At 48.2% G+C, this 13,431-nt stretch overlaps 2 protein-coding genes across 2 annotated transcripts; both read right to left on the minus strand.

The window, feature by feature from the left end:
• Positions 1-1,167: 1,167 nt before the first annotated feature.
• Positions 1,168-7,030, minus strand: LOC130382163 (deubiquitinase DESI2). The gene is made up of 5 exons (XM_056589770.1): positions 6,410-7,030; positions 3,359-3,431; positions 2,618-2,711; positions 2,024-2,165; positions 1,168-1,458 (listed from the first exon to the last, which is right to left on the minus strand). The coding sequence occupies exons 1-5, from the start codon at positions 6,446-6,448 to the stop codon at positions 1,168-1,170; spliced, it is 639 nt and encodes a 212-aa protein (XP_056445745.1). The 5' UTR covers positions 6,449-7,030.
• A 1,891-nt stretch (positions 7,031-8,921) lies between these two features.
• synj2bp (synaptojanin 2 binding protein) lies at positions 8,922-13,394 on the minus strand. The gene is made up of 4 exons (XM_056590921.1): positions 13,015-13,394; positions 12,203-12,339; positions 10,867-10,962; positions 8,922-10,413 (listed from the first exon to the last, which is right to left on the minus strand). The coding sequence occupies exons 1-4, from the start codon at positions 13,076-13,078 to the stop codon at positions 10,261-10,263; spliced, it is 450 nt and encodes a 149-aa protein (XP_056446896.1). The 5' UTR covers positions 13,079-13,394; the 3' UTR covers positions 8,922-10,260.
• Between the last annotated feature and the right edge of the window lie 37 nt (positions 13,395-13,431).

The following is a 13,431-nucleotide window of genomic DNA, read 5'->3' on the forward strand; positions in this document are numbered from 1 at the left end:
TTCAAAATAAAAAATCTCCTGTCCTCAAACCTCATCAACATGACTGTACTGAACATTTCCAGTTCCTCAATGACAGATAGAGGAACCAGAATAAATCAGACAGTGTTTGTAAAGGTTTAGAAATGGCTCAAAGTTTACATTACCCATCTACGTTATAAATATTTTACGACCACAAACCTCTGTTTCCATTCATATATGCGGCCCCTAAGATGCTGACGGGCATGTTAAAGGCTCAAGAAGAGAGAGGAGCATGTTCAGGAATAAAGACTACATTTCCCATGATTCTCCATTGCATCTGGTTGCCATAAAGCTACTTCCATTGAAGTTTTTTACTGTCAAACGTATTGTTGGTCTGGAAATATGAACATTGTGAGTCAGTGGGGATAATTACATGGAAATAACCATTAATTGTACATATGACTAGCTAGGCCCTCAGGGTTGTATCAATTCAGCTTATTTAAGTGGTCACTGGAAGGTCGGGTTTTAGACTCCAAGTCGACATGTACTGGGATCGATTCCCAAGTCTGCTCAAATCCTTCAGCAAGATGCCCTAACCCCTACCTGCTCATTAATGACCTTTACCTAAATCCACCGTCAAGAAGGTTTTGGGTTGAGGCATTGTCTAGCCGGGACGTTTGATGACTCTAGACGTTACTATTTCAGATTGTAAAAACAACAACGGTCCATCGGAAACCTCTTTAAGATGAGGAGGGGGGGGGGGGGGGGGGGGGGGGGCATGGGTTAGTAGTATGAATACAAGGCCACGTAGAGGTTATCCAACAAGTATTGCCCGACTGCCAGCAGGTTAGGAGTTCCTGGTAGCCTGTGTCGTCTCAGCTAGCCAGAGGGGGTGGGAGGGGTGGTGGGCAAAAGGCTGACACGGGTGTAGAGGTTCATGGAAAAATACTAAACAGGGGGGTCTCGCTCCGCTCCGCTGATGAGGTCCAAGACGAGGTCATCCTTCTGTTCTGTCCCCGCCTCCTTCCGCACCCGGAGGCGGGGCAGAGTGAGGTCAGGTGGTTGGTTGGTTCGGGGGTCGTACGGCGGCGACCGCGAGGCTGTCCTGTTCAGGAGGTCAGAGGTCGCCGGGGACCGCGGGGACGAGGAGGGGGGGGGGGGGGAGCGGAGAAGGAGCCGGAGGAGACGGGGCCGGGAAAGACCCGCCCCTCAGACGCGCGTGTGGCGGCAGCTGTGGGAGGAGCCCGAGCCCGAGCCCGAACCGGAGCCCGAGCCCGAGGCGGTGCCGCTGCCGCCGGCGCCCGTGGGCGACGACGGCGAGGAGCGGTCCTCGTCGCTGGGGTCGCCGTGGCCGTCCTTGTGCAGGCCCATGCTGATGTGGCTCTGCAGCGCGGCCGGGGTCAGCCACTCCTTGGGCAGGCAGCTCTGGAGGAAGGGGATGCAGGAGCTGAAGTAGGCCAGCCGGTTCACCCAGCGGGGAACCTCGCGCCCGCACAGCAGCTGGAGGGACAGGAGACACACAGACAGGAAGTAGAACCTCAGGGGGTTAAAGAACCGGAGACACACAGACAGGAAGTAGAACCTCAGTGGGTTTAAGAACCGGAGACACACAGACAGGAGGTAGAACCTCAAGGGGTTAAAGAAAAGGAGACACACAAACAGGAAGTAGAACCTCAAGGGGTTAAAGAATAGGAGACACACAGACAGGAAGTAGAACCTCAAGGGGTTAAAGTCTTTAGGGAGTCTTCAGGCTTGAGGACAGTACAATGGGAAGATATTTTGAGGCACAATTTTAGCTTAGCTTGCTTCAAGTCAAGATTAAGATCTTAAATGTTGTTAATTTTAAACTAATCCTGGTTCTAATTGTGTTGTTTCTCGTGTTCTGCAGATGCATGCAGTTTTGCTAAAAATAAAGTTTACCTGACTTAATGATCTATTTGTGCAATGCGAATTTCGAAGCTATCGTTACTTCATGAACATTGTTACCTTATCTGGTTTAGGTATCTAGTGAACCTAAACTTCCACAGACAGAAAAGCAGGAGAGGAAGGCCGGGCCAGGACTGACCTCGGAGAGGGAGGACGAGAAGTGGTTGCAGTTCTTGTGCATGAGGTGGTAGGCGTTCCCCTTGAACTCCTTCCCCAGCTCCTCCATGATCTTGTCCATGTCTTCCTCGGCGAAGTCCGTCGTGCCGAGCGCTATGGCCTCCCTGTTTACGAAACGCAAAACCAATCACCAACCGGAGCAGTGGACCGCTCGGGGGCTCGGTCTTTAGGTCGGACCCCCGGTTCCTCTGAGCTGAAGTGCGTCGCTCAAGGAGTCCTCGAACAACGGCTCCCGACAAAACTAGGGAACCGGATGGGCATCGTCGACCCCACCATCAGTGCATGAGTGTTAGTGTGCACCATCTGGTAATATCCCTCTGTACTATTACTACCATCAGAGACATCTTCTTACATAAAATACACAAGGTTGTGCAACACATGTCGTTAAGAAGCAGGCAGGTAAGGGGACCTCGGTCCACGACGGCTACAGGTAGGCTTTGAGGACATTGGGGATTGTACCCACGACCTTTCAGCGGAGAGATCAGCCACTACACCACGCCGCCCTGAGGGTGACTGTGTGTAGACCAGCGGGTGTAAGGGGGGGGGGTGGACTCACTTGAACTTGAAGGTCTCTCCCAGCTCGCTGGCGTTCCCGGGATTTATCTCGAAGATACCGCTGAACGGGTACGGATGCCCGCCGTACGCGAACTCTACGTTTGGGGAGCAGAAGGTCGGAGACACGGGGGGGTCAGCGCTGCGTAGGACGGCGGTCTCAGCCGACCCCGGGTCTGATGGTTCGACATTGCCCCGAGGAGGGACTCTGTTTCACGCCCAGGTGTCAGGGCAGTGAGTCATAAGAAGCCAATTTCAAAATCTGCTGATGACATCAGCGAGTGGGGTTGTGTACAACACGATGTGATGGATCGACTACCAGGCACACCAGTGGGTTAAAGTCCACTGGGTAGGCTGTTAACATGATTTATCTGTCTGGGTGGACCCTCCCACTTGTGATGTCCCCAGGAGATACAGTTTGAAATCAGCCTCGCCCTTGGTGATAAAACAGAGGCCCTTTAAGGCATCATCCACGACATATGCAAATAATACATGTTATTTACATTTCATACTGATAACTGATTGCACAAACTGTGTGTGGGAAGGAATTTGCATGGAGAAAATTAAATTCAAGTTATTAAGATAAGTTCTCTGATCTAGTCAGGCTCTGAGAAACACAATGGCTGTTACATAATCACGCACAATAACACACTGTGATGACTCACTGATGACTCCATCATTGGATGGCATCATGTCTGTCAAACCACGGCTCTAGCCCCAACATGTCCGCCGCCGCGGTCCTTACCTCGGCCGTAGATCTCGATGCCGGAGTGGAAGACCCCAATGCCCAGGTTAGAGGTATACTCGTTGATCCAGTACTAAGGCAACAGAGAAAGGACAGACAGAAAAACGAGAGGTTAACACACAGTATAGATAGGTTTGGACCAGGGAAGTAATTCACCGCAATGTATTTTCGATATCAAAGAGAGTGTGCTAATGCACAGGCAGCATACATCATTGATTTTCATTCATTGATTTAGCTTAGCAGACGCTTTTATCCAAAGAGAGGATAAACAATCAAAACATCATCAGTCATCAATCGTTGGAGCTGGGAACTTAGGAGCTGCACTGCAACGTTTCCCTGGCAACCACATATGGGTGCAGGATGGCTGCAGGTTTATTCATTCATTAATTTCGTCTATATCACACTAGTATACTTTGTGTGTGTGTGTGTGTGTGTGTGTGTGTGTGTGTGTGTGTGTGTGTGTGTGTGTGTGTGTGTGTGTGTGTGTGAGTTTGTGTCTTTGTGGGCGTGTGTCCTCACAACAGTACAGTACACACGCACTTCATCTTGAATACTTTCATGCAGCCGAAAGCATCGAATCGTCTTTTGGTCTTTTCTGCACTCGTCAACGCTAACCGCTGATGCTTACAGATTAACAGGAAACAGGAAGTCACTCAAGGAACCACACAGTGTTACTTCCTGCGTGTAGCTTGCACCTGCTAACCCATCTGACCGCGGGTCCAATACCCCTCCGGCCTGCGTTAAAGGACCGACGTTAAAAGCTATCCATGCACGGCCAGCCGTCAATTATTAATCACAGAACAAGATTGCTGCCCCACAATTATCCTGACCAATGCCGTCACCCCTTTAGAGTGGCTGCTACCCAGCGGGGAGGGGGGGGGGGGGGGGGGGGGGGCTGAGTGCAGCGGACAGGGGGCTGACAGCCCCTAGAGAGCATTGTGCATTGTGCTGTGTACAGTGTTGTGTTTCATGCGTCTTCTGACAGAGGAACTGGCCCCCCCCGTGTGCTGGCCCCTGACCCACCAACGTCTTCAGGGTACAAAAGAAGAAGTCTGGGATCTCGAACATGACAATGAAACTCTCCCCTGAAACCCGCCGTGTTCCTCTTCCTCCCAGCTCAGCACTCTGCTGTGGACATCACCCGTTGCTCTCCCTCCTGTCACATCTCAAGCGTCTGTTCCGGCTGGTATTTGACGGAATGCCAGCCCCCCCCCCCCCACATGTGACCATGTGACCAGCACTCCCACGCAACATTCCAGCGGCCGGGCAGAGATGCCAGAGCTTTACTGGAGCGCCGGCATGATTTCAGAGGCGAGGCCGCCCAGACCTGTCTGTCTGCGCCGTAGTGCCGGTTAGTGTCGGTGCCACTCGGAGAGGCCCTCCTCCCCTGTGACTCTGACGGTGGATTCAGACGCAGGTCATCAAGGGGGCGGTACAGCGGGTCGGGATGCCTGGCTCAAGGGTGCCTTTGCTTGGCACTTGGTTCTATGAACATCCTAACTGTACCGACGGCGATATATCGTTGTTCCTCTTTCTTCTGATAAAATACAAGACGAAGCGTCTGCTAAATGCCCGGAATGTAAATGTAAGGCCGACTGTTCGACTGTGGACGTCGGGGATCGAACCCGTTCCCTTTTGGCCTCGGGGAGTCGATCAACCTCCCCGCCTAACGACCCTGCCCCTGCAGCTCGTCTGCCCTCTCTGATAAAACGCTGAGAGGCAGATATGGTCCACTTCCTGTGTCGTTTTGTCTACGAAGCCCGAAAGCGGCAGTGTGCCTCGGCCCGGACTCCCTGCGGAGCCACACTGAAACCCGACCCCCCTCAGCTGTCTGCTGGGGCCTCCTCTAGGTCCTCATCTCAGAGGCTACTTGAAGATATCTGTGTGTGTGTGTGTGTGTGTGTGTGTGTGTGTGTGTGTGTGTGTGTGTGTGTGACACCATCTGCATGAAGTATGGTTTGTGTGTGTGAGTGTGCATTTCAATGTGTGTGAGACTATGTGCATGCCGTTTGTGCTTCTGTTTTTGAGACTGTGTGTGTGTGTGTGTGTGTGTGTGTGTGTGTGTGTGTGTGTGTGTGTGTGTGTGTGTGTGTGTGTGTGTGTGTGTGATACAGTTAGTCATTATTCAATCCAGCACGCAATCATAGTAATATTTAACCGTAGTCTCCCAGACCATCACTGAAGCGTGTACACATCGATATAGGCATGCACCAACTACCAACTTCTTTCAAAATTTGTGCTTTTGGAATCAAATGTAAGTTTCTTAAAATGCAACATTTGAGAAATAGTGGTAAATAATGCGGCTAAGTCGACTTGGTAGTACATTATTCACATGTGTGGAGCATGTAGTGGGCGCCTGAACGATGGGCCTCGTCTGTGTTCCGTCAGTGGGGGTGATCACGCGAGATCGTGGGACTCAGATCACACACTTGAAAACGGCCAGCTTTTGTGGCAGACGAGAATCATTTGAAATTGAAAAAAACGACTACTGTTCGCCCCCAATGCGCCTGCGTCGAAGACAACTTTACACACTGTTGTGACGCGTATGCAACATTAACAATGACAAAGAATAATAATAATAACAAAGGGTGTTATTTGGTTATGATCCGTATCGAGAAATTCTGTGGAGAGGAGGCCCTATGCATTCACCCCGCTGGTCAGCGGAACTATCTTGGATTGGAAGATATAAAAAATGTACGCCTAAAGGCAGGCGATTAAATATGATATAGACAGGGGATTTAGATAGCCCTGTCATGGCTGCAGATTACTCCGTCAGGACGTTATGTCCCACTGGGGCCCAGCGGTGTATCATTCTCTGTAGTGTATCTGATCTCGGATCAGATATGATGGACAGGGCGCCGAGGCGTCGATTTGGTTGGAGTGTGGAGGGTTAAGTGATGGTGTAGGGCTACTGTGTACACCGTAGAACAATGTCAAGACACTAGGAATAACTACGCTTGGCATGCAACCGTGTTTTGCACACTTTCTAAACCCACACCGACTACCCTTCATGCATTGTATTCATTAAAGCGGAGGAGGACCGTTGCTTACCATGTCATACACATTAAGGATCACAGGTTCATTTGCCATGGTTTAAACCTGAGAGGATAAGGCGAGCGTCCTGTAGCCTACGTGTCGTAGTAGTTTCAGCACCTTGGTGGCCCCGCACTAAACAACAAGTCTAGCGGACAGCGCGGACATCAGAGACCGCTCTACAGCAGCCCTCTCTCGGTCAGTGGAGGCAAGCAGCCCCCTTCCCCGCCGAAAGGGAAGTTGTTTTTCCAGAACAATGTCCGAAGAAATTAGAATTACAAGTGTTTACTAAAAAAATCATGCCCGGCGATATGTCACAGAATCAATTTTGCTCCACAAAAAAAATCGAAAAGCCCTGAAATCAAATCCCAGCAGAGCGCATCGAGCGGCTGGAGACTGCGGCCCACCGCCCGCTGCCAGAAACCGGGGAGTCTGTTCAGAACAGATCGATGGTGGCTGGGGGGGGGGGGGGGGTGTTCGCAGAAAGAAAACTAAGAATCCTCAAAAAATTAGAATGGACGAAGCGATCAGAGGCAGCAGCAGCGAGCGATGGAAAAACTTGATCCTTAGAGCAGAGTAGGCCTCAAACGACTCGGTCAAATCGAAGACAGAGATCACATTGGCCGATATCACTCTCCTCTCATGTATGGAAGCATATATGTAGCAAAATTCAAATGGCAATGCAATTTGCAATTTGCAATTCAATAAGTAATTACGTTATGCAATTGACAATGCATTATGCAATTTCATAATGTAATTTGTAAATACGTTATTCAAAGTGTATTTTAAAATGCAAAGTGACAATGCAATCCTCAATTAAATTTGCAAAAGTTATAACAATAAAAATACAATAACATTTTGTCAAATTCTTTGAGTTCCTTTATTCAAATTGAAAAGCTATAGCGTCCCCGTGATTGCAATCCACTTGGCCACGCTCCGTGTGTTGCGATATTCAAATGACATTTCAATCCGCAAAACGGAATCCAAAACGGAATCCAAAGAGGAATCCAAAAAGTAAATATGCAAAGTGGCAAACGTATCAGCCACCAGCGGGAACTACGTCACTTTCTATTGTGTCAGACTGTTTTATGTGTGGGGGGAGGGAGTTCCAGAGCCTGGGTGCTGAACAGCTGAATGACCGGGCACCCATTCGTAATGAGTCGTGATGTGGGGATACATAGTAGTCCAGCAGAGGTTGAGCGGAGGGAGCGGGAGGGAGTGTATTCTTGGAGGAGGTCCCAGAGGTAACTGGGGGCTAGGTTGTGGAGAGCTTTGTAGGTGAGGAGTGGGTGGAGACGGTGGGTCGCCTGTAGCACTTTGGAAATCTTTGTGTTTACCACACTGGCGTCAAAACGTACCCGTGAGGATAAGTCGTCTATCCTATCTCCCAGAACACGCACTCTATCTACTGCATCTGTGTCTTCAACACGATTGTTCTCCACATCATCGGCCAAACTTCGGAGCGTATCAATAATCACCATTGGTGACCATGGACCTGACACATACGAACTAGAAGTGAACAAGGAAATTACGAGCAAGTGACGTAGTTCCCGCCCAGACGCTGATTGGCTGATACGTTTGCCACTTTGCATATTGACTTTTTGGATTCCTCTTTGGATTCCCTCTTTGGATTCCGTTTTGCGGATTGAAATGTCATTTGAATATCGCAACACACGGAGCGTGGCGAAGTGGATTGCAATCACGGGGACGCTATAGCTTTTCAATTTGTATAAAGGAACTCAAAGAATTTGACAAAATGTTATTCTATTTGTATTGTTAGAACTTTTGCAAATTTAATTGAGGATTGCATTGTCACTTTGCATTTTAAAATACACTTTGAATAACGTATTTACAAATTACATTATACAATTGCATAATGCATTGTCAAATGCATAATGGAATTCCAAATTGCATTGCCATTTGAATTTTGCTACATATATGCTTCCATACTCATGGGCGTCCACGGCGGGGGGAAGGCAGCTGGAGCGAACCCATCGACCACTAGCCATTTTTCAGGCAAAAAACGCCACAGCGAGGGAAGCAGCAGTCACGGAGGATGCTGGAGCCATGTTGACACAATACGGAGGTTTACATCCGCCGAGTTACCAGCATCTCCCGTGGACGGTAGTCCGTAGCCGCTCGCTCCACTCGCTTCTGTTGGCATCAATTTCTTTCCAAGTCGCCGCGGTGAATATCCGCGTAACGGGACCGAATATACCGGAGTAGTGTTTCGTTAAAAATATTATTTTTATTTAAAAATGTTCCGATCAGTTTAATCGCTCAAGAGTTACACGGCGACGAACACCGCTGCCCTATCCCTCAGCGAATGAGAGCACACTGAAGGGGGAAGCATTTGATTACATCAGTCACCTCTGTGGCAACATCCTCCAATAACCAATGTCGAAAACGATGCGCGTGTGTGGATCGGCTGAGAGTCAGTAACACAATAACCTCAAATTAAAAATAATCGGAAATAACTGCAATCATTCTTTCCCCCCCCCCCCCCCCCCACACACACGCAAAGTATAGATACACCAAAGTACAAATAAGAGAATTCAACATGAATTTTAATAGGTGCTTGGTCCTCAAACACATAGTATTTGCATAATTTAATGATTCTGATCTTTCATCCTGGCATACGTTTACATACTCACTATCTCATCCAGCACGGCCAAACGAAAAGTATTTACACACTAGAGCTATGTTAAACCCAAGACATCCACCACACTGACTGATCATGAACAAAAGCAATCATGGCAATTAACCCCCTCATCAAAAACACCCGCTGGGCTTTCTAGGCAATGACAGAATGATTTGAGACCGTGGTTATAGTGCAAAACAACGAGTCGGCGGTGTTTTTCTTTCTTAGATTGAGAACTTTTGTTTCCCGAAAATATAAAGTATTTAGCTGCAGTCAATCAGTCGAACCACCTGACCTCCGTCACCCAATCAACACGTGACTTTCTTCATTGCCACCAATTAGCGTCGGTATGCAAAATATTCGACAACGACGGGGTTCAATTAACAAATAACACCATCAGTGACTGTGTTCCATTGAACGTGACCATTTCTACGCATCCCATGAGCCAACCAGACAAACCTGTACAGAATGGACACAAGGCAATCAGAGTCCATTAAATATAGCAGTTCAAACTCTCTTCCCTCATGACGCAATACATGAAGTGGCGCTTATATGGCTTTTGTTGTTTCGTTTGACAAATATGCACATGGAAATCACACCCCGTTTTCTTTTTTTAACACACACAACCTTGGTGGGGAGAGAAACATGGCCGCATGCAGGCTGCGATTGGTCACTGATGTGAAAAGGCGCTGTGGATGAACAGTGATGTGAATTGGTATCTCTCTCACACACACACACACACACACACACACACACACACACACACACACACACACACACACACACACACACACACACACACACACACACACACACACACACACACACACACACACACACACACACACACGGGGGGTGGCATTGAAATGTCGGGTGCTATGCGGTGACCTTTGACCTACGCTAATTACGAAGGAATCCTTGTAGTGCATGGGCTACATCAGTCGTCTCCCCTTCGTAGAACGACGTCAGGCGCCAAGTTTGGCGGCGGCGATCACACCTCTACGATCACGGCGTGTAACATATACATAAATACAGGTACATATACATATGCAAAACAAGGGGCAGGCACCGGCTACCTTCATATCTACCAACACCCCCAAACAAAGGATGGTTCTACGTCTCGTTAGGTTACTGTGTTAATCGTTTCCCGTGTGGTCCGGGGGGGGGGGGGGTAAAGTGTCTCGGCCAGGGGTATAAAAGAGGGGGCGGTAGTGGGGGGGGTCTTTGGTTAAAAGGGCCTCCGGAGGGTCGGCTGGAAGCGCAGGTAGAGGAGGGCCATCAGGGCGGCCGCGCCCAGCACCCCCACCAGCACGCCCAGAGCGGGCAGCGCAGAGTCCCCCCCCGCGTCCGGGCTGGAGGGGCCGTTCCTGTGGGGCGGGTGCTGGGGGACACACACACACACACACACACACACACACACACACACACACACACACACACACACACACACACACACACACACACACACACACACACACACACACACACACACACACACACACACACACACACACACACACACACACACGTAATGAATAGACGATTATTTAAAAAAAAAAGTAACAACAATAACCATTAAAACAACGTAACTGATGAAAATGTATGTTGCTCTAACGGTTAATGTTGCTTTCAAAATAAGTGCGTAAATTAAGTTCCAGGGCGTACAACGTACAATAAGTGTGTCGGAGGGGTGTAGGGGTAATGGGGAGCAAAGGGGGGCAGGCTATGCAGAGTCTACGGGGAACTCTGAACGGGGTCCAGAAGTAACGCTTCAAAACCATGTGCGAACAGCCCGAATCCGGATTGAGATCTGATGTGGTGATGCGAGGCTGACCTTCTTCTGGACCTGCAGCAGGATGTCCTCGCCGGCGCTCCGGAACAGGTCCACTGCCACGCCGTGGTTACAGTTCTCCAGCTTGTTCCCGTTTATCTGCAGACCCAGTAAACACGATGATGAAGAGGACTCTGTTAAAACACGTGACTCCAAAGGGGGGGGGAAAGAACAGTTGCATTTTGCCGAGCAAATGCACTAATGCACTAATTTCCTTCCGTTCGTGCAGTACCCCTTAAGGACCACTAGCGGGCGCCATAGTACCTGTTGAAACCAGCGACTCCAACTGGCTGCAAAAAACACATTTCCTTTGTAAAGTTTCACTGTGTTTTTTATTCATGATTTACGGTCCAGTCTTGCATTAACAGTCTATCCATCCGTAATGCAAACTGTAATTCCCATAACCATTTAAAAACAGGGATATCTTTAAAGTGCTTTTAGCCTGTATTGTATTGTATTTTTCTAAAGGGTTTTATTACAATGTCGATTGAAATAATATGTGCCATTGTATTTTAGGAGATACCTTAAAAGGTTATCCAACCATAAAAACACAAAGGCAGTATCTAAAGTACCGCTGGCCTCAGGGACCGAGATGCAAATTCATATCAGTGAAGCACATAAAGATTATCAGCTGTGGTACCTATCTATCAAGATAGGGTTACAGTTGAACAGAATTCCAGATACCAACCCTGTGGCCACAGTCTTGACCTGTACGTTACGATGTGTTAACTGTGGTGATTTGTGATTATATAGCAAAGGTAGTCTTGACCTTTCTTCAGCTGAGGTGTGAAAGCATTTGGATATCTGTTGTAGTGGTTATGGCCAACTGCTAATAAATGAATACGATAATAACGTAGCTTGCATTTGTTATTCCTAAGGCTTCTGTAGCATAAGCACACCATTAATGTGTTTCTGATAATACACTTTCCTGCCTCCTCCCAGCCTAAGTTATGTAGTCACTTAGGACACTGTGGAAGACAGTGTAATTAACCTTGGGCCTAAAGGTTCACACAACTACAAGCTGTATACTATAAAAGTGAACCATAACATGGAAAAGGTTTACCCCTGAATCAAATCTTCACTGTCAAGCCTCGAATCATCACAAGATTCTGCTGAATCATCTCGTTTTCATTGATGACACAACACAGACCAACGACAGACATCTGTGAACCAAGACCTCCACATCAGCACAAACATGGACTTTCTAGGTGCCCAGTCATCTGGGCGGTTGCTACCATCAATAATGAAACAACCTCGGTTCATTGACTTCCTGCGTGTCGGCAGCCCTGTTTACTCTAACATTAGCGCCACCACGACAAGCGATTGTGTTTCCACTCACCGCCAGGATCTTGTCTCCCTCTTCTAGTCTTCCGTCCAGTGCTGCCGCGCCGTTCTCTTTGATTTTACACACATAGATGCCGTTGTCGTTGACCACATATTGCTGGTCCACTCCTCCGACTATGTTGAAGCCCAGGCCTGAGGAATCACACACACACACACACACACACTTGATGATCGGAGAACGAGAATGTTATTCTAATCATGGTAGTTACGGGTCTTAATGACCTTAACCCCAACTCGGTAAAGCCAGATAATACAAAGTATTTATCTAATTTTGTCAAACTTCAAGCTGTCAGAATATTGCAGAGGAGTATAGACGTAACAAAATATTGATACGAAGCGCGTTTTATAACGACTGACTTGCGCTACGAAAATAACAATATAAATTGTTACACACGCAATTTCACATGCAACATTGGGAAGGCTACATAAGCAATGTGCGTGCCTCTGTCGCCAACGACGTGACAGTGGGACATGTGTACACTAACATGGTTAACATGAGAAGGCTTGCCTTCTTCTGATCTACTGAGGAGAAATCATGGCAACGTCATTGCAAAACCCAAAGTTTCCTGTCACCCGGTGGGGCCTTCAAATATCTCCAAAAGTGGACATTTTGGAGATGCCCAACGCACATTTTATTGTATCATAGACATGGCATTAGCAGCGACCGCTGTTTCTCCAAAGTCCATCTGTGAAGATTATTCAACCTTTTGCATGGTTCTATTTAAAAGAGGGATTTGGAGGCTGGAGGCTACAGCGGCTAAGTAGCTAGTAGCTGTGGTATTTCATTGAAGGAGTTTTCAATCTTACCGGAAGGTCCCCGCTTGAGCTGGATGTCCACCACGTTGGCGACGAGGTGCGTCGAGCCATTCATGTTTAAAATAGGGTACCGTGAATCTTTTGTTACACTCCTGTGTATCCGAAGATGGGGGGGGGGGGGGGGACAAACTATTTTTTCCCCCTCATGCAGTACTTCTGATCGATCGCTTCGCTTTCGGTTTTGTCTGCTGGCTGGATGTCTTCTTCCCCCGCGCAGTCTGCAGCGATCGTACCGCCCCCTGACGTTGAGACGCGGCACTTCTTATTTTAGATGGGTGACCTATTACTGAACCGAGGAGCATGGAGCATGGATCAAGGAGCATTGAGAAAAGACCAAGGAGCATGGATACAATATTACAATAAGGATGCAATCCGCGGAACGTTTAGAATTAGAGATTTTGTGATAAT

Source organism: Gadus chalcogrammus, chromosome 5 (assembly GCF_026213295.1).
Source record: "Gadus chalcogrammus isolate NIFS_2021 chromosome 5, NIFS_Gcha_1.0, whole genome shotgun sequence".
NCBI classification, from domain to species: domain Eukaryota; kingdom Metazoa; phylum Chordata; class Actinopteri; order Gadiformes; family Gadidae; genus Gadus; species Gadus chalcogrammus.

What these genes read in the sequence shown, in the direction of transcription:
- synj2bp (XM_056590921.1), bottom strand. Translation starts at nt 13,078, where the DNA reads ATGAATGGCTCGACGCACCTCGTCGCCAACGTGGTGGACATCCAGCTC. An exon ending in GCTCAAGCGGGGACCTTCCG is followed by an intron (nt 12,340 to 13,014) that starts GTAAGATTGAAA and finishes GTGATTCCTCAG; the next exon opens with GCCTGGGCTTCAACATAGTC. An exon ending in AGGGAGACAAGATCCTGGCG is followed by an intron (nt 10,963 to 12,202) that starts GTGAGTGGAAAC and finishes CTGGGTCTGCAG; the next exon opens with ATAAACGGGAACAAGCTGGA.
- LOC130382163 (XM_056589770.1), bottom strand. Translation starts at nt 6,448, where the DNA reads ATGGCAAATGAACCTGTGATCCTTAATGTGTATGACATG. An exon ending in TCCTTAATGTGTATGACATG is followed by an intron (nt 3,432 to 6,409) that starts GTAAGCAACGGT and finishes CTGTTGCCTTAG; the next exon opens with TACTGGATCAACGAGTATAC. An exon ending in CATCGAGATCTACGGCCGAG is followed by an intron (nt 2,712 to 3,358) that starts GTAAGGACCGCG and finishes CCCCAAACGTAG; the next exon opens with AGTTCGCGTACGGCGGGCAT.